This window comes from Pleurodeles waltl, chromosome 11, assembly GCF_031143425.1.
Source record: "Pleurodeles waltl isolate 20211129_DDA chromosome 11, aPleWal1.hap1.20221129, whole genome shotgun sequence".
Classification (NCBI taxonomy): Eukaryota; Metazoa; Chordata; class Amphibia; order Caudata; family Salamandridae; genus Pleurodeles; species Pleurodeles waltl.
Window position 1 is genome coordinate 562,355,341 of NC_090450.1, and position 26,554 is coordinate 562,381,894.

The 26,554-nt window shown below is 43.8% G+C and overlaps 1 protein-coding gene across 2 annotated transcripts in view; it reads left to right on the forward strand.

Moving 5' to 3' along the window:
* Positions 1-22,219, forward strand: part of LZTS1 (leucine zipper tumor suppressor 1) — a 233,033-nt gene extending 210,814 nt beyond the window's left edge. Inside the window, exons 3-5 of one of the 2 annotated variants that reach the window (XM_069213996.1) lie at positions 3,252-3,407; positions 5,099-5,968; positions 18,202-22,219. In XM_069213996.1, coding sequence (XP_069070097.1) covers positions 3,252-3,407; positions 5,099-5,968; positions 18,202-18,873 — 1,698 coding nt within the window. In that variant the 3' untranslated portion in view covers positions 18,874-22,219. The remainder of the gene's footprint in view (positions 1-3,251; positions 3,408-5,098; positions 5,969-18,201) is intronic. The other variant, XM_069213997.1, reaches the window with a different exon arrangement.
* Positions 22,220-26,554: the final 4,335 nt, after the last annotated feature.

Here is a 26,554-nt window from a genome sequence, read left to right on the forward strand (position 1 = left end):
ATGATACCTCCACAAAAGGTAGTGACCCCAATTTTGTTAGAAAAGTAAATTTGTGTAAGTCAAGGGCTGGATATTAAAAAACACAAGGCACATGAGTAAGATGTGCAAAAGATTATTTGGGCTGTTGACATTCTATTTTAAGCCTACATGTGCCAGACCTGTTTTCATACTAAAACATTCTTGGTCATGGCTCCAGTTGACCACGTCCTACTCTTTTAGGTTAAATTTAAATTTCCTTGTTAAAAAATGTACTTTAAATCAAGCTTTAGATTTATTTCACTATGGTATACTAAAATTAAGCTGGTTGTTAAGTTTAATAGTATTATTTCTCTATTTTACTGAAAATCAATAACATTGGTAAGATACTACCTGCTTATCTCTACTACTTTGTTTTAACAAGTTTATTTTTTTTAAATGTAAAATAGTTTCCTCGGTTTCCCAGCCTGCATCTCCGTGGACAAAGAAACAGAGGAAACCTCCACTCGCATTGAGGGAGAGCTGTTTAACAGCTATCCCACTCTACAAGCAGAGTGTTTGCTCTGACTTGGTGGGAGCTGTCAAAGCTCCCACTGAGTCACAGCAAACAACAATGTACCAGGACTGGGCACCCCAGGACATACCAGGAGCTGGCCCTGGGGGTGGCGGTTCCTAAGGCCTTCTGTGGCTCCTTGAGGGGGCCACGTTGCTTCCCTCCAACATAAATAGCCCTGGGGAGGTGGTGATCCCCGGGACTGGGGGTCCGCAATGGAACCCCTCTATTATTTAAATTGAGCCCCTGGGAGGTGGGGGTACCTGGGGCTGCTGCCTCCCCCCCCCACATTCAAAATTGTAATGCCCCTAGGACCTGGCCTGCCCGGGGGCTGACTTTAAATGAGCGCAGGAGCCCGCAGTTTTTTAAAAAATGTCCGGAAGATCCACGGATCCGCTGTTTCTCTTGCCGAAAATGTTTTTTTTTTAAATTATTTTTTTGGGTCCTCAGCACCAGAGCTAAACGGTCAGGGTGTCCATACCCTGGCCCCTTTTTTTTTTTTCATCTTTTTTTCTGGGACTCGGCTGAAGCGAAGTCCCAACATGCTTGCCAACATTTCCTTGTTGAAGGTGTGGCAGCCAATCAGATCTCAACATGAGATTGGGAGTGTTTGCGGAGCCTTCACGTCCCTATATATTTAAATTAGTTTTTTCTTTAATTACTCAAAAACTACCAAACAGATGTTCACCAAATAGCAAAAAGGACACTTTCTGAACCAAGATCTACCTTTCTGCCAAATTTGGTGTAATTCCGTCCAGTGGTTCGGTTGCTATTCTAGTTCAAAATCCCTATGGGAACTGCATGGGGAAAAAGCATTTTAGGACCTCCATTTTTCACAGCCCTCACTTGAAGGATTATCCTGATACTTTCCAGACAGACATTGAAGTGAGCATTGTATTTTTGGTGAAAAGTTTGTGAAGATTCATCAAACGGTGTCAAAGTTATTAGAAACAAAAAAAAGCTTTTTCTGTAGAAACTAGGTCCTAATTGTAACTACCTAGTGATGACCGCCACTAGGATATATATATATATATATATATATATATATATATATATATATATATATATATATATAAGCAAGTTTAGACTGCATTGTGAATAGAATTAACATGTTGATAAAACATATTTTTGGAATATGCTCCGATTCAATGCAACAGAATAATTTTCTTAGCATATAAAATATCCCTCCATCAAGAATCATTCAGAACGAACACCAAGCTTATAGTAAAATAAGTCTTAGGTGAGCACTAATGCTGCACACAAAATGGATATTACATCTAAAAAATTATTGGACAAACACTAATACCAATAAGATAAAAAACATAGAATTGCTTTATACATACTGTTAATATGACATATGTTGTGTTGTTTTTTAATTTATGCATATATTTTTGAAGAGCTCTAATTTCCAAGGGTTTTATGGTGCCACTGATTCCGAACAGTTCAGATAAATCACAAACCACTGTGGAACAGCCACATTTTCTTAAATTTAAAAGGATCAGTTTGGGCAGATTGGTGGGTATTCTACAAACTGATAGCACTCGCAGTGGTGTTGATTTATGACAAGAGGCCATCCTTAGCAGAAGGTGATTCAATGAGCTGCGATTTTCCGTCATTTCACATTACCAAAGTACCTTTATTAGAAAACCTTGATCTATGCATTTGCATGTTCTGTGTACAGTATGCAAGAGCTGATCTGTAATTATACACGGAAGTCCTCCGGGCCCTCATTGACACGCTTGTAATCAAGTTTAACAAACACACTAAGAACAGACAACTTTTTCAGGACCCCTCAACTTCAATCAAGGAAATTGACTCTCTTAAAGACTGCATCTCCATGACCCAGTCACTGAAATCTAGCAGCTTGCCCTCAGCTGAACTCAATTATTTGAATTTTAAACCAATGAATAATATCAGGCAAGCCTAAATTCAGGACTAGTTCTAAAGAATAAAAACTGGAAGGGTTTACATACAACTCGCTCTGAATAAAAAAACACTCAATTTTACTGTCATCTCTGACTTCTCCTTGAAAACGAACATCTCCAAGAAGAGATACACAACATATGGCCAACTCCTGCTTCAACAAACTACACCTCACCTAATTTAACATCAGTATCAGCAATTAGGTCATTACTAAGATTCCAATAAAAAAAAACTTAATTTGTACTACAGTGGAAAGCTTACAATTAGATCAATCCATAGATTGGCATCGGCCCCTAAAGTCTGACTAATACTACATTTCAGACTACAACAGGAACAAAATTCAAACCATAATGGGAATAATATTCAGAAAGCATACAGAGAAATAGTGTCTAAATTGCGAGTAAAATTATAACTAGGCAAGAAATTGTCGATTTCTGCTAGTCAAACTGTAAGTGATGTCAATAGAATACAATGTCATCAGCAAAATGTCTGCCACAATGTGCCTTCCTTGCAAATGTACCTCTAATGAGAAGATACATTGTCAGTATCCACACTTCCACATCTTTTTGTGGGTTCCCTCCATGAGAGAAATTGCATGTAACCTTTTCTGATTATTTATACCTTTGTTGTACAGGCTAGATTTACACTGCAATATCCAAAATATCATGGTAGCAATTTGGCCTTTTTTATTGCAGATGGTGACTTTATATTGTGTTTTGACCGCCATATATCTGTGGCAATGAATTTAAAAACACACTAAATTCTCCAATGTCTTCACATGGCTGCATTTTCTCTGCAGGGGTCAGAGAAGAACATTTTACGGCCAACTGGATTCAATCTACAAGGGTCAGAGAAGAACGTTTTACGGCCGACTGGATTCAACCCAGCACTCCGCCGTAACTCTGCAACCATCCTCCTGTCCACCTCAGAAAATGGAAGCCAGGTCCTACATCAGGTGAGCCATTCAGAAACGCACAGGCTACTCTGGAAGGAGGGACAAGCTTTGGGACATGGCAAGAATTTCATTATCAGCTAATGAACTTAAAGCATCAAAATCAGCTATCATTAAAGAACCTTCCATATTTAGACATGCCTGCATTTGCGGCACCACAGCTTTACATTAGATAGAAGATTTCAACCAAAATGTCCAATTCTGCTAGCAGATCTAAAGCAGATAGGCCAAATCATTTTCAGTAGTTCTGATAATAGACATAGTCACTGAGGAAATTTCAACCACATTGTGCACGTGATGCAAATGGATCTGTAATCAGAAGGGTCATTTCCATTGTGCACATTCCCTATACAACGCACGGTCTATGGTGCTTTCCCTGCACAAGAGGAATTAACATTTTACCCTTTCTTGCTAATTCGCCATGTTTCTATGGCTGAGTCTTTCAACTCTTGCTAATTCACCATGTTTCCATGGCCGAGTCTTTTGATTGTTGCTACTTCATGTTTCTATGTGTGAGCCTTTCAGTGGGCCCCAATGTATGAGAGCTGTATGGTTTTTTATGTGAAAGATTTACCACCACTTATATGGTTGTTTTACTGCCACCTAATTCGTTGAAACGGAGATGGATCCGATTGAGTTAGTACCGCAAAATGACCACCAATTAGCACAATTCTAAATTGGTGCTTGTGGTCATGGCATGACTGATGATTTCTTGCTGGACTATCTCCTTCCTATAAGTTGACCATCGGAGTAACTTTACAGCAGGGTTATGATTTTTTAGTTGTAGTAGAAATTATAATCACACAATTCAGTGGCTAAGGGTTAGAAAATAACAGTCCTATCTAGACCTCTCCTGGTGGGTTCTAAGAAGAGACACATTACGTCAACTTTTCATGGCAGACGGGCTCATGTGTTTTCACCTTGTGTACACTTGATAATTTGAGTACTATCTGCATAAAATACATTATTATGACGCATAAAAATATAGCACGTATAAGATTGTGAAATCCAGCAAAAAGGCTCCATAGAAAGTTGTATTTGTTATTTACTAACAGCATATTTATTTTTAAACATCGTGCTACCAAAATATCACAGCCAGTATATTAACTGCCAAAATACTGATCTGCAAAACGTAATTATAGAAGTTAATTTCTACAATACGGAATTACAGAATAGTGTATCTATGCTTACCTATATTTACTTACGTTCACAATATTTATTTTAGTTGTTGATATGTTAGCTGTAATTTTTTGGTAGGAGGATATTTTTGTGCTCGATATTCTCACTTTTGGGTTTCATATGAACAGTACATGCACCTTTCTTATTTATTTATTGTATGCTAATACGTCATATGCTATGTTTACATAATGTTTGTTCTGTGACTCAACTTAAACTCTCTTTGTGCATCGTAAACCGCTCCTCCCGTTTCAATATTCTCCTCTTCAAACTGTTATTCCACTCCTATACATTTTTAACAACAAAATGAGTGTTGATCAAAGGAGAGAATTCATTTTTGTTTAGTGGTAACTGTGCAATGTCAACATTATCGTCTAATCCATTACTTTTGGGAACACCTTCATTCAATTATTTCAGGCAAAGGCTCATTTTTCAAATATTTTTGCTGTCTCGTTAACTACATGAGTTCAAACTGTAATGTTTTACAGTGCCTTGACATCTCTCTATTATCTCACCAGGATTCCCAAAAGAACATTTTACGGCCAACTGGATTCAATCTACCAGGGTCAGAGAAAAATGTTCTACGGCCAACTGGATTCAATCCAGCACTGCGCCGTAACTCTGCGACCATCCTCCTGTCCACCTCGGAAAATGGAAGCCAGGTCCTGCATCAGGTGCACCATTCAGAGAGGCACCGGGGAGCAGATCCCCGACCCACAGCCTACTCTGGGGGTCTGTCAGACTCTGGCAGGAATTCCATGTCTAGCTTGCCCACCCACAGCACTACAAGCAGCTATCAGCTTGACCCTCTACTTACGCCGATGGGCTACATCAACCGATTTGGTGGCTCAGCCCACAATATTACTCAGAGCACAGTAATCCAGGATAGCAACATGATCAGTCTGAAAGCTATGTCACTGTCAGATGGAGGCAACGCCAACAAAATCATCAATGTACCTCCCAAAGTTGGCCAGGTCCCGGAGAAGATTTGCTTGCGCTCACCCATCTCCACGGATGAATCCAGTATCCAGGAACTGGAACAGCGCCTCCTTGAGAAGGAGGGAGAGCTGCAAGAGATGAAGTGCAGTTTCGAGGAGAAGGAGGTGGCCAGCTGCCATGTCTATGAGGAGAAGCACAGGCGCAGCAAAGAGGACCTTGATGGACTGAAGCACAAGAGCAGCAGTAAACTGAGGCAGGCCTCAATTAAGGCACAGAGGGCCAACCAGCTCATGCACCTGCAAGTTTTTCAACTGCAGCAGGATAAGCGCCAGCTCCGTGAGGACATGGAAAACCTTCTGAAGGAACGTGACATGCTGGAGACCAAGCTTCGATCATATGAGAAGGAGAAAACAAACTTTGTGCCGGCTTTGGAGGAGACTCAGTGGGAGGTAAGCTTTTAAAAGTTTGTTTTTCAGTTGTCTGCTTTAACAATCAGTAAGACCTTACAAGAGTGTATGGTTCTGACTAACTATGCTTTTTAATAAAATAGGAAGGTTACGGTCTAGTTTGAGACAATTCACCATAACTAATCTTTAAAATAGTATTTTTACTAAAAACACAATTAAAGGTAGTTATAGTCAGCAATCACAAACTAGAAAACCCCCAAAATACACTAGTTATGGTATGTAACTCACCAAGCATAACTCATATGACTCATTGTGTTTCGCTCTAGGTAGACAGCCATTTTTCATGTTCCATTAGTAAAGTGCTGTATTTAACATAATGGTAGGCATGAATTATGGTATGCATTGTAAACCATAACCTGTGATGTTTATGGCTTTTTTGTGATTGGATTCGCTGTAAAATAATTAATCTTCAACTGTGTGCTTTTTTAGTGAATTTCTAGGGTTTCTAACAAAGAAGTGCATTTACCTGGTTAATATATATAAATAAATGAGACTGCACACGGTCTCCTGAAGTGCACAGTGGGGTAGGCCATCAGGTCTGATCTTCGTCCAGCCATGCTGTAATGCTTCAATTGCATGTGCCTCAACATTCTGCCATGGTGTTTTCCAAACTATTGTATTTTTTAAAATAAAAATTGGAACTTTCATGAAAATCGCAATTTGTGGAAAATGGTGCCTGTTTCTAGAAGCAGGATGGCGGCCACGTCATCGCAATTTCCATTAAAATGATGATTTTATTGGGCTAAAATGTCATTTCAACTGCCTTTGAATGTCAATGAGTACTCCCCTCGGGTTAGTGGGTTTATAATAGTACATCTTTTTTCCACTCAGTGCCTAAGCAACAATTTTGACAATAGTTGTGATTTTCAGAATGGCAGAAGAACATTTCGATCCCTTTCATCTGCTAATCTCATTTGACAAAAATTCCAATGGCCAAAATCATACAAAAGAGTTAACCCTTTCAAGCCCATCCATCCCCTTTTTCAAATGCTAAAATATAAAAAGTGACTAAAAGCCCTCTTTTTGAGTAACATACTAATTTTATGCCAAGTTTAGCATAATCAATTTACTGTTTAGGGTCGAGCCTGCAAGTGTGCGCGTTAGTGCATGTGTCTCACTTGCGAGATGATGTTGTTGACAAAAAGGGCTCGGAGCCCGCCTGTTGCTTACCATTTGTTGGCTTGGGTGGCACTCTTCTTTACAGCCTCATAATTGGTGGCTGCAGTCCTAGCATCATTCCGTCCCTTTCTGTGGAGCAGGATCCAAGCACTGATTGATTCTGCTTAAGCACTGCCCATCATCTGCTTCCGACGTGATTGAGATACTTCTTTTTAACCTCTAAAGCCCTGCAAACAGAAGGCATGTGATTGGCAAAAATGTGCCCAGCTGGACAAACAAAATTGCAAAGTTTTATTTACTATAAACTCCTTTGTTTTATTTTGCCAAGTCTTCTTTTCTCACTTTGCACTTGGTTTGTTTTGCTTTTTCTCGTGAGCGCTAGCTGTTCTCAAAATATGTTAATTATCTTGTCCCAAATATTGCAAAGCAACATTGATTCTTTCTTAAGTGTAATTTCCTAAATTATTCTTTAACCCATAATCCTGCAGCGCACCTCAATCCACCCCACTTCAGTCTGCTCCACTCCAATCCACCCCACTCAATCCATCCCACACCAATCCAATCACCACATTCCTATCTACTCCACTCTAATCCACTCACCCTCACCTTCAGTGCAGTCCACTCCAATCCTCCCAACCCACCCAAATCCAATCCAACCCACCCCACCTCACACCAATCCACCCCAATCTAATCATCCCCTCTCCAATCCACCACAATTCTATCCTCCCCAATCTGTCCCACTCCAATCCAACTCACCTAACCCCTCACCAATCTACCCCACTTCAATCCAATCCACCCTACTCTAAACCAATCCACTCCACTCAATCCAGTCCACCCTATACCTCCCCACACTAATGCAATCCAGCACACTCCAATCCACCCTATACCAATCCAAATCACTCCACCCCACTCCAATCCAATCTACCACAATCCACCCCACCACACTCTAATCCAATCCACCCAATACCAGTCTAATTCATTCCACTGCAATCGCCCCACTCCAGTTCAACCCACCCCATTCCAATCCAACCGACCCCACCCCATTTAAATCCAACCCACCTCACTCCACTCCACTCCAATCCAGCCGAGTCCACCCCACTCCAATCCAATCCACCCAGCCCCATCCAATCACCCTTACTCTAATACACTAAAGCAATTCCTCCCCATTCCAGTACAGTCCACCCACTCCAATCCAATCCAGCCCCCCACCACACCGCAGTCCATCCCACTCCAGTCCAATCCACCCCACTCCAGCCCTATCGATCCCACTCCAATCCAATATATTCCTCCCTACTCCACTCCAAACTACCCCCTCCAATCCACTCCACCCCACGCCAATCCAATCCACCCCAATGCAATCCAGTTCACTTCATTCCCATCCAATCCACCCCACTCCATTCCACTCACCCACCCACCCCACTGAAGTCCATTCCACTCCAATCCAATTCACTTAAATGCACGCCACTCCAGTCCAATCCATTCTGCGCCAATCTAATAAAATCCTCCCTACTCCTTTCCAATCTACCCTACTCCAGTCCACCCCACCCCATGACAACCAAATTCCACCCCACTCCAATCCAATCCACCCTAATCCAATCCAGCTCACCTCAATGCAGTCCACTCCACATTCACCTCAGTCAGTCCAGTCTACCCACCCTACTGCTGTCAACCCCACCCCAGTCAAACTCCACCCCACTAAAATCTGATCCACCTACTGCACTCCACCCCACTGTCATGCAGTCCTACCCACCCCACTATGCTATGATACACTCCACTACAATCCATCCCACTCAACTCCAATCCACACCACTATACACCAGCCCACCCCAATCCAATTCAGCCCATCCCAAATCAATCCCCACTCCACTTCAATTCACTCCACTCCAATCCAATCCACCTGAATACAATCCAATCCAATACACTTCAGTCCAATTGAATACACCCCACCCCACTCCAGTCCAATCCACACCACTACAATCCACCGCAATACAATCAAATTCACTCCACTTCTCACCACTCGTCACACTAATTCACTCCACTCCAAACCACCCTCTCACTCCAATCCACCCCATCCTACTCAAATCCACCCTACACCAATACTATCACTCCAATCTACTCAATCCAATCCAGTTGACCACCCCATCCAGTATAACCTACCCCACTTCAATTCACCCCATGCCAATCCAATTCACCCCACCCCACCCAACTCCAATCCAACCAATCCAATCTAGTCACTCCAATCTACCCCACTCCAGTCAATTCACCCCACTCGACTCCAATCCAATCCAATCCACCCCACTACCTCAGTTCATTCCAAACCACTCCATTCTGTTCCATCCCACTCCATGACACTCCACTCTACGAAACTCCCCTCTTTGACACTTTCTGCCACTGAACTAAACTCCCCTGTACTCAACTCTGACACTCCACTCTCCCTACTCTACTGTACAACACTCCAACAAATTCATTCTATGACACGCTACTCCTCCACTCCACAGCACTAACTTTTAGCTATGCTGAACAGCAGGTACACTGGTCGCATGGCTAAACACATTGCCAAAGCCAATGGCTCTTGTATAGGTGAGACCTATTGGCTTTGCCAAGCTTGTTTTTACTGCACCTGCAAACAGAATTTCCAATAGAAGCTAAAAAAAGAATACACAATTTTTGACCCCCCCTTAACTTTTTTATCCTGCTCAGAAATGTAAGAAATACGGAAATTAACATGGTGGACTTCGCTGCATAATCTAGGGGATTTCCGACTTTAGTGCTGTTCCATGCAGGGAAACAAAGATATGGGCAAATACAAAAAAAATGCCTTTTGACTGAAAAGTATGGCTGAACCATAACTGAACATTTAAAAAGAATTAGTCTGAGAATAGATTCCATCACAAGTGCATGTTCCAAACTTCTTTCATGTACTCATCAATATTGTTGTAACTTGAAAACAGAGGAAACAGCTAATTTGTGTTTATAGACACAGTCTCTTCTTCAGTCTGTGTTTTCTCAAACATCCTTCCCAATGTATGTAAAGCAAAGTTGTCCAGGTGGAACATCCATTTCGTGCTGCACTATGTAGGTTAGGTTCAGTGAGTTCTGTTAAAATGCTGTGCAGACATCTAAATGATCAGCATCTAAGCTCATATTATCAAGCAACAAACATCCAAATGTTCCCATACAGAACTCTACAAATTAAAGCAAAAGACATGTACCATCACAGCGCCAATCTGTGCTGGTCATTTAGACGTCTGCATTTACTTAATATTTGAAGCTGTCACATATTTTTTGTTAGACCTGCCAGCTCTTGGAGTCGTTTCCCCTATCTTTTGGCTTCTGACCTCCTGTTTTTTTATTAAGTGCTGAATTTAGTTCTTGCTGGCGTTAGGACTCTGGGCACTTTACCACTGCTGACTAGTGCTAAAGTGCAAATGCTCCCTGTCTAAATGGTATTAGTGATTGGTTTATCCATGACTGGCATATTTGATTTACTAGTAAGTCCCTAATATAGTGCACCCTGTGTGCCCAGACCTGTAAATCAAATGCTATTAGTGGTCTTGCAGCATTGATTTTACCACCCACATGAATAGCCCTGTAAACATGTCTCAGACCTGCCACTGCAGTGTCTGTGTGGGCAGTTTTGAACTGGCATTTCGACCTAACAAGTGCACCCACTTACCAGGCCCAAACCGTCCCTTTTACTACATGTAAATCACCCCTAAGATCATCCCAAGGCAGTCCCCTGGGCAGGGCGCAGTATATTTCAAAGGTAGGACTTGTACTGGTGTGTTTTACATGTCCTAATAGTGAAATACAGCTAACTTTATTTTTCTCTATTGCAAGGGCTATCTCTCTTATAGAGTAACCTGGGGTTTGCCTTGAAATATCGTTTAAGTGTAATTTTCCAATGGGAGCAGATAGAGATGTGGAGTTTGGGGTCTCATAACTCAACATTTTGAAATGCACCTTTTGGTGAAGGAGGTTTTTAAATTGTAAGCTTGAAAATGCCACTTTTAGAAAGTGGGCATTTTGTTGCTTTACCATTCTGTGCCTTTGCCTGTCTGTAGAATACACATCTGGGTCAGGATGACAGTTGGGCTGTTTGTGAATTCACTCTAGACAATCAAAGAGGGCTGAGGTGTGCCCTGCATATCCTGTGGGGTCTTCCTGGGCTAGAGGTGTGGGAGGAGTTGACACTTTCATCTGGGTAGCGCTGTGCCTGTCTTTACACAAAGCAGTCTCCAACCCCCTGGATTATGTCTGAGGCCAGGGCAGAAAAATTAGGGTCTTTGCGCACTACAAAGGCTTTTCTTTGATGTTAGCCTACCTCAAAGATAGAACTGGTTATAAGATAAGTACTGGACCTCTGACCCCCACAAAGTTAGAATCCTTCTGAACTGAGGACATTCTGCCAGGAAGAAGAGCTGCATTGTAGAAGGGACTGCCACTCTGCCTTTTGCTTTGTGGTGCTACCGTGCTGCTGGCTGCTTCTGTCGTGGGAGTGAAAAGTCCGGAGTGCGTGTCACCGACGTCTGTTACTCTGAGTCTGCTGCAGCACCTGTGGCACCGTGGTGGGATTGCGACACCCAAAAGATGACACCTCATGTCTTGACCTGCTGGATTCATCGACCCAGCTGAATCGTAAGGAACATATGCCTCACCACCAACAACACATCACCTCCCCTGCCCAGCAATAAGGAACCGAAGCCGCACCAGCTCCAGATAAGTCTCCCCTCCCCGACACCGTGCAACATCTTTGTTCCCTCGCTTTCCAAGGCACTACACCAGGCATCCGTGCGTCTCCATGACTGGCCCACACTCCCTTACAAGTGGTGTCGGAGTGTTGGGAACGACTCTGTCAAGACGTTGTGATAGCCCCAGATGGAGCTATTGTGTTTCTATGTGCTTTACTGAGATTTAATCTTTGAAAATTCATATCTTTGCTTGTGAATGTTGAATCGTTTTCATTTTGGTTGTTTTTTAACGGAGATAAATAGTGACTATTTTTCTAAAATGGTGTGGAGTACGTTTGTGATGTTTTCACTGTGTTACTGTGTGTGTAAAAATACTTTACACATTGCCTCTGAGATAAGCCTGACTGCTCATGCCAAGATACCAGGGGGTGAGCAGGGGTTGTCTTTGCTGTGTGGCTTACGCTGACTAGAGTGGGGGTCCCTACTTGGACAGGGTGCAAACCACTGCCAGAAAAAAAACAATTTCTAACACTGGTGATCGGCGGTGAGGATAGGGCTTGTATATGTACTTTGCCTACAGTGATTGGTGCACACTATTTCTGTATCGCAGACCACTACACCCCAACATACTGGTTTAATTTTTCCTTTTTTGAAACATTTGAGTTTGATTCACAGTCATGTCTCAGTCTGGTGAGCCATCAGTTGGAGTTGCAGAGTTGGCATTTGAGCCGATGAAGTTGGAGACCTATTCGGGGCTCCAGCACAAAAAGTTCTTCAAGAGGCTCAAATTACCTATTAAAGGCCTCACTAAAAAGAAGGAGCTGCAAAACGCGTGGAGGGCCTGGTTGACAGTGAAGGAGGCTGATGAGCACACAGGGGAGGAGAATGCTATTGTGGACGGTGAGGAGCAAAACTTACATGATGATTTGATGGATAATCAGGATCTGCCTAGGAGAAATGCACCTACCAAGGCAAGCAACAGTGTTTCCTCAAGAGGTCTGACTCCAGAGGAGCTAGAGGACAGGCAGGAGGCTCCAAATGGACCTGGAGAAGCTCAAGCTGAAGCATGAGATGGATCTTCAGTTGGAACTAGCCACATTCAAAAGAGAGGCAGAGAAAGAGAAAATGACAGTGGCAAAAGAGAAAATCACCATAGAGGAAAAGAAAATGCATTTAGCTCAATAGCTGAGCTTGAAGGAGCTGGATCTAAAAAGCAGGTCCAGCACAGATGGGGGTAGCAGTTGTACAGTTGGTCTAAGGGGCAAGTCCATATACCCAAGGATGTGGTGAAGGATTTTGAAGTGGGGGGTGATATAGAGCAGTAGTTTAGGGATTATGATGTGGCACTGAGGATGCTCAGGGTCCCTGAGAGAGATTAGGGGTTAGGCCTGTGGAAGTATTTCTCAGTGGAGGGGAGGGAAACTTTGTTGACTTTAGATGAAAAGGATAGGATGGGGTACCCTGCTTTGAAGTAAGCCCTGACCAGGAGGTATGGTCTCACCTCAGAGAGTTACAGGGTAAAGCCTAGGGAGGGTACTAAACTTGAGTCTTCGAACTTCGTTGGAGTATGTTGATTCTTTCTGCAGAGCATTGGATGGTTGGGTGAAGGGCAGCAAGGGAACAGACTATCAGGGGTTGTACAATTTGATTGCATGGGATCATTTGTCTAGTCATTGTTTTCCAGAGCTGCGCAAGCACTTGCGTGACAGCAAGCTTACTGATCCCAGGAAGCTTGCCAAGTAGGCAGACAGCTGGCCCAGCACCAGGGTCCTAAAGACGTTTTTTGTGGAAGACTCAGCCAAGGGTGGGCAGGGAACCCAACAGAAAAAGGAAGGGGAGACAAGAATAAAAGTAAGGAGGTTTCAAAAGGCTCTCAAACCAGTTCCCAGAGTAAGGATTTCCACCCACCTGTTGAAAGGAAAAGTTGGTTCTTGTCAGGAAAGCCTGCAGAGAAGGGACCCCTGAAGTATTTTGCCTGTAACCACAAAGGGAATTTCAGGGGGAGTCCCAAGCAGGCACAGCCCTCCCCCCACCCCCCACCTATGAGCAGACACTAGGGGTGTTGAGCGTAGCACTAAGGGGGGAATTGGCCCCAGGTAATGGTGGGGAGCGAGCTGAGTTGAGACACAGGAGCCAGTATGACAACTGTCTGGTGTCATCTGGTGTCTGAGGAGCAGGTAATCCCTAATGTCGTCCATAAGGTTGTATCAATAGACAACAGTGAGCATCAATGTTTGGTAGCTCAGGTTCCCCTTGAATGAGGGGTCTCAGGTTCCCTGAGGGTAGCTGTGAGTTCATTGATGCCTGCTGACTGTCTGCTAGGGTACGACCTGGAGCATACCACCTGGAATGAGGTGGAGCTCAGGTTACACTTGGAGATGTTAGGATTGCCAGGGTGGGCGTGCATGACCACACAGTCCATTGCTGCCAGAGAGGGTGATCAGAAGGACCTGGGGCTGGAAACAGTGGCCAAGGTGCCAGCCAGGAGAAGGAGTGGCAAGGGGTGTGGAAAACTTGCTCCTGAGATTCCCATGGTCTGGTGGGAGGCTGAACCTGAGGGGGATGTCCTGAAACCTACAGGGAAAAAAGTGGCCAAACTGGGGGACCTACCTGAGATGACCCATTGGCAGCAGGAAGGGGGCCCCACCAGGGAGGAGTTCTGTGCAGCGCAGAAAATGTGCCCCACTCTTGAGGGACTTCAGAAGCAGGCCAAAGCCCAGTCAGCTCGTGATGCCTCTGAAAGTCACCTGATTTACTAGGACAATGATTTCCTGTAGAGTGAGCCCAGGGTTGCTGAGCCTAGAGCAGCCCATGTGTTGGTGGTATACCAGTGTTTCAGAGCCTTCCTACTGGGTCTAGCTCATGATGCAACACTGGCAGGTCATTTGGGGCAGGACAAGACTTCTGACAAGCTTGTCACCCAAATGAGGAAAAACTCAGATGCGATCTTCAGGACCTGTCAAACTTTCCAGGTGAGTGGCAAATCTGGGAGGAGGTGCAAGGCTCCTCTTCAGCCGTTTCCTGTTGTGAGCACCCCTTTTGAGTGGGTGGGCATTGACAGTGTGGGGCCTGTGGATCCCAAAACAGCCATGGGCAACAGGTTTATCCTGGTCTTGATGGGCCATGCCACCCGGTTCCCAGAAGCTATCCCTCTGAGGATAGTGACTGCACCCACCATGGCCAGGGCACTTATGGGGATTTCTACCTGTGCGGGTTTTCCCACAAAGGTGGTATCTGATTGTGGTACAAGTTTCATTTTGTTGTATGTGAAAAGTGTTTGGTGTTATCTAGGAGTTCATAAGGTCTTACCACCCCTAAAGCCACTACAACGACTTTCCTTTGAAGTTTGCCTACTTTAGAGGCAGAAATGAGTATAAGTTTTGGACTGCTGACCCCACACAGTTCCAATCCTTCTGAACTGAGGACATTCTTCCAGGAAGAAGAGCTGGATGTTGTAGGAGGGACTGCCACTCTGCCTGTTGTTTTGCTGTGCTGATCTGCTGCTTGCTGCTTCTTTCCTGGGAGTGAAAGGACTGGACTTTGCTTTCTACATCCTGCATTCCGCTGGTTCTCCAAGGGCTTGGTCCGAGCTTGCCTCCCGTTAAAAAGTCTCAGGGACATCAAAGACTTAATCTGCCAGCTCCAGGGCTCTCTTGCTGACTGCCTCCTTCCCCTGAATGCCAAGTGGTGCCAAATCCATTTCCTTGGCACTTGGGAGTGAGTTCTGGTGTAACTAAGAAGAAACAAGCATATTGACTCTAGAGTGACTTCGGAACCAGTGCCGCTGTCCCTCTCTGCGCCGCTGCCTGCAGCGGAGCCATGCTCCCCATTGACTGCAACAACTGCGACCAACATGACAGCTCGACACTGCCACAGCTCCACCAAAGTGCCACACCAGCTTGAGTCCTGAGTGCTGTGTCAGTGATGTCAATGACACCCGACTCCGCTGCAGCACCTGTGGCCCCGTGGTGTGATCGTGACACAGTGAAGTCGACACCTTTCGTCTTGACCTGTTGGATTAATTGACCCTGCTAGATCGTAAAGGAACAGACAGTTCACCACCAATGCCACATCACCTCCCCTACATCCGTAAGGAACCGATCCCTCACCTCCCTTGCCTAGCAATAAGGAACTGACGGCTCACCTCCCCGGTAGCAGTAAGGAACCAACTCCACACCTATTCCAGCAACGCCTCACCTCACGGACTCCATGCAACATGTTTGTTTCCTCGCTTTCTAAGGTATTGTGCCTGTGGTCCGTGTGACTCTGTGACCAGTCTGCACTCCCTCGCAAGTGGTGTTGGACTGTTAGGAACTACTCCGTCAAGACGTTGTGATTGCTCCAGTTGGAGCTATTGTGTTTCTAAGCGCTTCACTGAAATTTAATCTTTGAAAATTCATATCTTTGCTTGTGTATGCCCGATTTTTGTTGTTTTGGTCTTGTTTTACTCAGATCAATATTGGAGGGGATATAAGAGCGGGGTTGGGGTGTGGGGTGCACAAATACTTTACACATTGTCTCTAAGAAAAGCCTGACTGCTCGTGCCAAGCTACCAAGGGGGTGAGCAGGGGTTGTCTTAGCTGTGTAACTCCCTTACCCTGACAAGAGTGAGGCTTCCTACCTGGACAGGGTGTAAACCACTGCCAACTAGAGACCCAATTTTTGACACTTCTTCTCTGTTTGAACGATTCATTATTTATGGCATGACAGATTTTCCAGCAGTATAGAAAACATTTTAAGAAGGGGTTGGTAATGACGTGCCCTCTACCCATTATTTTTACTATTTTTTTTTTAAAGGTTTGTAAACGGCGAAGTTACAGCTTAGCACTCTTTTTTCAAAAACAGCGCTTAAACAGCAGCATTTAAGAAGATTCTTGGGATAAAACTAAGTTGTTGTTCGTAAATCTACATTTACTTTGCTATATCTTGCTTATAGCCTTTTAACCCAGGTATAGCCTTGGTTGCAACACTTTTCCTACATTCAGCAATGTGAAAGAAACACAATGAACTCAAACAACGACAATGCATTTCTTTCATTTTATTCAGTGGCCCTTTAGCACCAATTTTAAAATTAATTCCCAAAACCTTTTACTCTTTTTGACTTTATGTTCAAAGCTTCACCATCTCAGATAACTTTTATTGTCCACTCTCTGTTCTAATCATCACAGAATGTAAATTTCTTGTATGGCACATTCCATTAAATATTAAAAAAATTGAGTTCATGTATGAACTGTGGACTCCATATTTCTGGAACATAATGTATTTATTGAAGGCTCAAGAGGTTAAGGTAGTAATAACAGTACATGAAAGAGGTCACTATCCTTGGGTCCTTCGATGTACATTTTCTACCTTATCACTTACTCCAAATGCTTTGTATAGAAATATATAATAATATCTAATGGGATGCCAACAAGCCCATATTGAATACCGAGCAAGGCACCATGTCCTGGTTACCCTAGGTTGGTGTCAGTCACATGTTATGCATGGCAAGCAAGTGATTTATCCTGTGCCAGACAACTTGCCTTTAAGAGTTGTTAGCCAGTCAGGAAATCTCCAAACTTGTATATTTGTATGTGATATTTATATAGTTAAACACGTAGCTGAAAGGCAACGGAGAATTGTACAGAATCAAATGCAAAGACAGTCAATATGCAATAGGATGAACAGTGGGTTGGAGAACTGTGGGAGTACAAGGGCGACACAAAACCAAAGTGAGATTTATCAGGCCACGCAGAGCCATCTTCCATAGCCCTGCATGGCTTGATAAATCCAGAATAACACAAAGCAGCACAAATAATCACTTTGCATTACTCTGCAGCGGAGAGGCATGACATTGGTGGAGCTTGGGTGTTCCTACACATCCATCTATGGATTTTGGTGCTTTCCAAGATTTAACATTAGTGCTAGACCTTGGAATGCTTCAAAATGTTACACCTCACCAGGTGAGGCATAACGAGGAGAAATATCTTTATTTCTCATTTTTTTCCTCTTTCTCTGTGTGCTGCATTCGGCACACATTGAAAGAAGAAAATGCCTCACAGGATTGTTTTTTTGCAGGAAGGTGTTGCTTACAGCATGACAGAAGGGTGCCTGCATTGGCACTAGCAGCCAGAAGTGCACAAGCGCTAGTAAAGGTCAAAATTGTGCCATATAATTGTAAATACAGTGCATTCCTTCCCTTTCACACAGTGCAGCAAGGCAGCTTGTTATGTTGCGCTGCGTGAAAGAATGATAAATCTGTCCCAAAATAGATATATGTATGTTTTATGTATTTAGTACAAACTTGACCAGAAGACAGATGTAGTTCCTAGAAGACCAGACCAGCTCTGCAGACTGGCATGTAGAAGGAAATGTCTCCATTGTGTCATAGAGCCCTTTGTGACCTTTGATTTCTTTGTTACCTAGGTTTGTCAGAAGTCAGGGGAGATCTCCCTTCTCAAGCAGCAGCTGAAAGAGTCGCAGTCTGACCTGTCACTGAAGACCAGCGAGACTCTGAGCCTGAAGGCCCAGTTGAAGGACGCAAGAGGGAAGCTCGAGGTCCAGGAGCAGAAGGCACGAGAGATGGAGGATGCACTACGCACCAAGGAAGTCGAGCTTGAAGTCTGTGAGAATGAGCTGCAGCGCAAGAAGAATGAGGCTGAGCTCCTGCGAGAAAAGGTGGGGCATCTAGAGGAGGAGATGATGGACCTGCGTGCTGAGATCGGACGACCTCTAAGAGAGCGGGCCCATGAAGATTGGCTGGGTCCATCTGCAGAAGAGCGCCTTCGGAGCCTGCAGAAGGAGGTGGAGGAGCTAAAAAATGAGCTTGAGGAGGAGCGCCAAAACAATGAGCAGATGACCAACGTCTTCCAGCACGAGCGCCAGATCTGGAAGGAGGAGAAGGAGAAAGTTATCCGCTACCAGAAACAGCTTCAGCAAAACTATCTGCACATGTACAAGCGAAACCAGGCTTTGGAGAGGTCAGTCCAGCAGCTGACTGGCAGTGATTCAGGGGAAGGAGGCAGTCATGACATGCTGGACTTCGACCTACACGGCATGGACGTTCCTTTTGAAGATATTATAGCCACAGAAATATGACCCTTACCAATCATCCCTTACAGCACGCAACACTGACATGCCGTCTCCTTCTCCAGCCTCTTCCTTGGTGTCAAAGTTTGGAGTTGTGGTATTTGATGGCCAATCTGCTTATTTTGACCAGCACATGTTCTGCTGTGTATTATGTTGTTGTGGTGCTAAGCTGCCTCTTCTATGTGTGCCAAGGCGAGATGCCACAAATGTCTGTAGTGAGGTGGCGTACATGCTATGTGATCGTGTGCAGTATCCATGGACAACAGGCCTGCTGCCTAGCTTCTACAGGGAAGCAAGGAACCAGGGAAACACCAGCTCTTTGTCAAAGGGGGGAGGGCAACCATTATTTATTATTTGATGCAATTCAACATGAATATTCACAAGGTGTTCAATTAATACAGAGAAGACTTGGTAAGGAATGCCTAGGTAGAACGGGGCCTTCTAAGTGCTGTGAATTTGGTGACAGAAGGAGCAAAGCATAATGGGCTTGACAAACAATAAAGAGCTGCACTGGTGCCCAAGGGATGGAGGTCTGATATGAGGGTTCAGAGGACGCAACCCACTCGAAACCTTCCCCAGGGAGAAGACGAGTATCTTGCTCAAGAATCTGGAGTCTTTTAAAGGCTAGCCTAGCTGTGGCATCAACTATGATATCTCAGCTGAAACCACCATCAAGTTATGCTGGTATGTTCCAAATCTTAGAGTGCACAATTGAATATGTGATCTTTTCTCTGCCTGGCTGTACCAGTCTTTCCTGATTTTCATATAGGCCAATCAGCAGTGGTGTAGCAAGGATGCTATGGGCCCTAATGCAAGCAAGGAAATTGGGGTCTCCTTTTCCGTGGTTGGGTAGTAAAAGATAGTCATAACTCTCCACCACGGGCTCCTCACTCCCCTGAACCCCGGTACCACTGCACTAATGATAGAAACGCTCTTGCCAGTCAACCTTCATCCACAACGAAGCACAAAGCCCAGGTAAGTGGGTGTAAACGGTAGGTCCTGTTGGGCTAGGTCCATGCCAGATATGCAGCATAGCCACATAAAACAAACTTACATACAGTGAATCTAAACAGAACCACTTCATGCAGAATGTGGTTATCCTGAAAATCCGGCCTGGAGCTAGCTCTCTGGGGCTTACTTTTTACCCTTCTGGCTAGTAGGTGCTTAGGATGTTCATGGTTGAAATGCACACAGCCACTATAGAAAACCCAAACTGTGACGTCATAGCTGTGTGAGGGAACATTTTAGTTGGGATGATTCGTGAATGTAGCAGTTTTTTGATTCATTACATGTAGAAAAAGTAAGATAGAAGCAATGTTTACTTCCCTTCAGTAGGGTTTCAGAGTTCTCTTTAAACCAGAGCTGATGGCATGAGAAATGAACACAGATTGTTCATCCAATCATGTTGCTGGAAAGAGCAAAGTCGCCATTTTTAAATAATCATTTGTCAAACCACTGACTAGAAGAGGAAGTCGGAACAGCAATACCCATACATGTAGGTATTCAAGCAATAGTCATGAAATAATAATTCCATGAGTGTTACTTATTAAGCACCAACATAGTTAGCATTTGTGAGTAAGATCACATTCCATTAAATTGTTTATTATGAGAAGTTGCTTTCAAAATAACAGATATATACACAAGAAGCACAAGGTTTCATGATCCTAGAAACTCACGGTCACAAGTGGGAACGGTTCATTATTAGTACAGCCTCAACTATTTACTAGGACATTATTGATAGTTACAAGTTTGAGGAGACATTCTATATTGTGTATGACAAATCTCACGCAGCAGCCATTTTACAATGAGGTACCACACCATTAATAGACCATATGCCTAATGGCCGATTGGCAACCCTGCCATCAGGAGATCTTACATTAAAAACGTAACCATGCAACCATGGTGTGTACTAGCATATTCAAGGCACTTGCTTTCAAGGCAAGAAACTCTATATACATTGAAAGATAGCTGGGGGTTAGATGCAAATTTTCCAACGTATGTTGTGAAGCAGGTTTTGGACTCAATTTAGTGTGCACCCAGTGAAACATATCTCCAACTAGTTATATACCAAAACGCACCAATTGTGTGTTCAACTTTGCACAACAGGAAATGTGGAAAAGAGTCACAAGCAATGGGTGCAATTCGAGTCAGAGAGTGAGTCCACAGTGTTTGGAAATTGAACTCTTCATCTAAGCAGTGCTTAATGTGTGCTTGTTGTTTCCAGTGCTGAGCACCGGCACTTATTTTTGCGGGCCAGGGCTTATTCTTTGGCCTCAAGCATTTGCTGCGGGCAAAAGACACATATGAGAAAGACGGAGGAAGGGAAAAACGAAAAAGCGTCACAATGGGAGAAAGCAGGAAGCTACTAGAGTGAGCTGAAGGGGCAGGGAGTGGCTTTATATGGATTGTAGTGGCTCGAGATGGCTTCAGGATGACGCTGCCGTAGTATTCCGTGTTCCCACATTTAATTGCAGAAGCCGCGGGTTTAAGAGGAGAGCTTTGGGCGCCAGCACATTTTTATTTACAAATTAAGCACTGCCTCCAAGTTAAGGGTTTTGCCTGTATTAGTACTGGATGAAACATTCTTTCTTCAGACCACGATTAATGGAATCATCGTTTTAGAGTCAAGCCTATCAAATAATTTTTAGCAGACCGGTAAGACACAAGCGAAGAAAGACATCGTCATGGTAAAAGTCAACCCGGAGTCAATCTGACCCATAAACTTGTGTGATGTGAAGGAGTGTTCTCAAACAATCAAATTTTAACACTCATTGTCATTTGCAGTTTTGAAATCTGTAAGGGGCCATGCAATTTACTCATTTTTGTATTTATTCATTTATTTTATTTATAGATTTATAATACTTATTTAGTGGTTGTATGAATCACTGCAATACATCTTTCGGTCACATTACAGCACATTGGCCCTGATTTATACTTTTTGACGCAAACCTGCGTTAGCGCAGGTTTGTGTCAAAACGTTTACCTCCAGCTACTGCCATTCCAGGACGCCAGCCGGGCCTCATATTTAAGGAATGACGCTAGCCGGCGGTAAGGCCCGATTAGCGTAACAATAAATGACTCTAACCTGGTGGGGGAGGCGTAGGGGAAACAGGAGGTTGTGCGTCAAAGAATGGTGCTAGTCAGGTTAAAATTAAAAAAATGACTCTAACCTGACTAGCATCATTTTTTTGACACACAACCACCCTGGACATGACTCCTGTCTTAGAAAAGACAGGAGTCATGTCCCCCAGCCCAATGCCCATGCCCAGGGGACTTATGTCCCCTGGGCATGGTCATTGGGCACAGTGCCATGTAGAGGGGCCCAAGTTAGGCCCCCCTATGGCACTGTGAATGGAAAATAAAAAATACCTGCCTGGGCTTACCTGGGATGGGTCCCCCATCCTTAGGTGTCCTTCAGGTGTGGGGTGGGTGGGGGTGTCCCTGGGGGCAGGGAAGGGCACCTGTGGGCTGCTTCCATGGTCTCTGACCATGGAAATGAGCCCACAGGTTCCCTAATGCCTGCCCTGACCCAGGTGTTAAATAATGGCGCTAAGCAAGCTTAGCGCCATTATTTAAGGCCCTCCTCCCATGCATGATTTTTGCACGGGAAGATAAATAAGGCACAAAGGCCTTAGAGTCATTTTTTGCCTGGGAACACCTACCTTGTATCTCATTGACGCAAGGTAGTTTTCTGCAGGCAAAAAATTACGTTAACTCCAATATTTTGACGCTAGACGGGTCTAGCGTCAACAAATAAATATGGAGTTAAGTTTGCACTGGACATGACGCAAATCCGGTGCAAACAGAGTATAAATATGCCCCTTAGAGACCAACCAGATGTAGGTACTAGGGGCCATATTTATACTTTTTGACGCAAAACTGCGCTAACGCAGTTTTGCGCCAAAAAAATTAGCGCCGGCTAACGCCATTCTGAAGCGCCATGCGGGCGCCGTATTTATTGAATGGCGTTAGCCGGCGTTAGTCGACCGGCGCTGCCTGGTGTGCGTGAAAAAAAACAACGTACACCAGGCAGCGCCGGCGTAGGGAAAAATGGCGTTTGGGCGTCCAAAGATGGGGCAAGTCAGGCTGAGGCAAAAAAATTTGTCTTAACCCGATTTGCGCCATTTTTTTTTGGTGCCCAGACGCCATTAACATGACTCCTGTCTTAGCAAAGACAGGAGTCATGCCCCCTTGCCCAATGGCCATGCCAGGGGACTTCTGTCCCCTGGCATGGTCATTGGGCATAGTGGCATGTAGGGGGGCACAAATCAGGCCCCCCTATGCCACAATTTTTTTTTTTTTTTAAACTTACCACAACTTACCTTTTCTTCCCTGGGATGGGTCCCTCCATCCTTGGGTGTCCTCCTGGGGTGGGCAAGGGTGGCAGGGGGTGTCCCTGGGGGCTTGGGAGGGCACCTCTGGGCTCATTCTGAGCCCACAGGTCCCTTAACGCCTGCCCTGACCCAGGCGCTAAAATCCGGCGCAAATGCAGGTTTTTTAGTCCCGCCCACTCCCGGGTGTCATTTTTGCCCGGGAGTATAAATCCGACGCAATAGCATCGGAGTCATTTTTTAAGACGGGAACACCTACCTTGCATATCATTAACGCAAGGAAGGTGTTCACGCAAAAAAATGACGCGAACTCCATGAACTTTGGCGCAAGACGCGTCTAACGCCAAAGTATAAATATGGAGTTAGTTTTGCGTCGAATTTGCGTCGAAAAAAACGACGCAAATTCGGCGCAAACGGAGTATAAATATGCCCCTAGGGGCCTGATCTATGAAAAGTTTGTGCTGTCTTTGCATAATTTTTTGACGCAAAAGCGGCACAAATATACAAAATATAATTTTATTTTGTAAGTGTGATCCGCTTTTGGGTCAAAAAATGACGCAAAGGCGGCGCAAACTTTTCATAAATCAGGCCCCTAGTACCTACATCTGGTTGGTCTCTAAGGGGCACAATGTACTTAATTTATGACCTCGATTCTGCTAGGAAATTAAAGGCACATTTGAAAAGTCAGATTTAAACAGTTTCCTAATATCTGTGTAGTTCAGTTTTGCCTTCAGATCAGAGTTCACAGTATTCAACATCTTGGGAATCTAGACTCCTAGGGATGTATGTTTCATTATCAAATGTTCACGGGCTTTTTGTTGACGTGTTGTGCAGTCTAATTGCAGATTTCTGCTCAATGCATGGTCAAGTGTTGGTTTCTACAAATCCAGCTCCTTTGCCCCAGTAGATTTTATGCTCAGTGCAAAATCAGGTCATGACAGCATCTACAGCAAGTGGACCAAATTCAGGTCTGTTTTAATATGGGTGCACATTTGAAGGTTAAGTCACATACTAGCTGGCTTTATTCATGCTTTTTGCACCCATAGAAGAGATTCTTTAGTCACCCAGTGCAAGTGACTTTTCAAAGTCTAGACATGTCATCACCAGAGGTCAGGTAATACCGAACCCATGCTTGTTATGAGTGAAAGGGAGGATTTTCAAAAGTAAGTAGAACAGTAGGTTGACATTGCTGACCACAGGCTTGACTTAGGCAGTAAATAAGAACATTTAATCAAACTCCCATTTTCCTTGCCTTTGTTGAGGTGGATAGAAGGGTTCCTGGGCTCAGATGCCAGTTGAAATGCAGAGCATCTGCCTCTGACTTGCCCAGCTCCAAGAGTTCAGCCCTGGTTGTATTCATGTAGAGGCAGTTCTCTTTCAGTCACGGTGGAGCATGAGGTGATGGTGGACTGCTTCCCTTGTGTTTTTCCAGTCAGAAGCAGATTGTGGTTATTAATATCAGTTTGAAAAGTCTTGATTAAGAGGGTTTCTTTTTTTTTTAAAGCAGCTAGTTTTTGCAGTCCTTCAGCCACTGCTGTGATGTGGCCAGCTCGAAATAGCTGCGTCCTTCACTTATTAGCTGGTTATGCCCATCTGCCCATCAGAAAGGTGGCTCTAGCATCAGATCTACTACGTGGATCTGTGTGCCTCTTGCTGCAGTGATTGAGCAACAGATTGCTGACAATGTCTGGGTAAGAGGACCCTGGAAGCTGCTTTGCTTATGCCTTTGAGATGACTTTACTTCTCAGAGCTGCAAGGGTCAGGGCAGGACTGTGGGTCTGACTAGGCCTGTTAAAATTCACATTAGACCGCTGTAATTAGCATATTTTATAGTAACGTCATGTTACTCTTGTTACAATAAAAATATACTGAAAATGCATGGGAACAATGCGACTGGAACCAAGTGAGTGGCTGTTCTTTGCAGTGCTTTTCCTGCACTATTTGATGCAAAATACATCGTTACATCCAAAACGCACACAAGGGTGCATTTATCGATAAATAAATGCCTAAGGCCAATTTTGCATTTCTCCTAATTGCACATAATTTTGTGTAAATTTGCCAACATTTTGCATAGTTATGCAAAAACAAATTATAGGAATTTAGCACACCCCTAATTCTAACAATTGTAGAATCATGGCATCAGCAGGCATGTATAGTTGGATCCTCGGGTTCAAATTCCTTCAGTTAATTTCTCGATCAGTGGAGTATCCTATCCAAGGGACATCTTCCCACCCCAAGTGTGACATTCATAACTGAGAATCTCAGGAAGGGTGATGGGGTAGCTATGAGTAAGAAAGGTATAAAGCAACAATAAATCACAATATGCAATAACCACAATAATAATCAAAACAGGAAAGACAAATAGTTCCATTTGCACCATAGATTTCATTAGGCATTCCGAAAAAGGCTAGGTATAAACAGTAGTCAATAATGTTTTCAACATATGTAGGTCCAGGGAATTTGGCCAATCGTACGTGCCTCCTGGAAATCCTCATTCAAGGTGAAATTATATTTTGATATTATCACAAAGATTCACCACACTACAAGCGTCAGATGTCTGATCACATAACCATGCTTACCATCCAATTCTAACCTATTTACGGCCCTCTATCTCAGATTAACAGTAGGTTTACTCAACACTAATTTAGATGATAAACGTACACTTGGAACATTTAATCTGATTGCTATGCCATAAAATTGGCCTGAAGGAATCCTGGCTTGGTAACAATTCATTCTAAGCAGTCTCCTTCCTTAAGGATTCAGAATCATTCATAAGAATAGAGTTAACAGAGGATTGGAGGACACACAGGATGGGGCTTCCAATGTAATATTAGCTTACGAATTACAGTATATGGCTCCCTCTGAACGCGTTTCCAGTGACTGAGCCAACAAAGGTTCTGCCGATGGTAACACAGTGGTTCTTCCACCTCTAAAAGAGATGTAGGAATAAAGAACAGTGGGAAATTGCTGATATTTGGAAAAGTTTGCATTAGCACCCCGCTTAAAATGAGATTGAGTTCTATGTAAGGCATCAAAGCTTAGTGATTTAGTCCCAGAGATCTGTGCACTGTAAATATCTAACAGAAGGACGTCAACAGTCATAGTGCAGACTACCAAATAGGTCTCCTTCAGCCTAGATGGAAAGAAACAGTAAGTACGTTTGAGTCTGCTCTGAGCATTAAATATACTTTTGCATTAAAGTTAAAATTACAGAGGTTTTTGAGATAAATAGCCCCATCCTCGTGGGTGCCACTTACCCTGATAAGGTTAGCATAAGAGCTTTATATCTGTTAATCCTGGACTTAATACTAGAGTTGTGTGAAATTTGCATAGTTAACTTTTTGTATTTATAAATAATT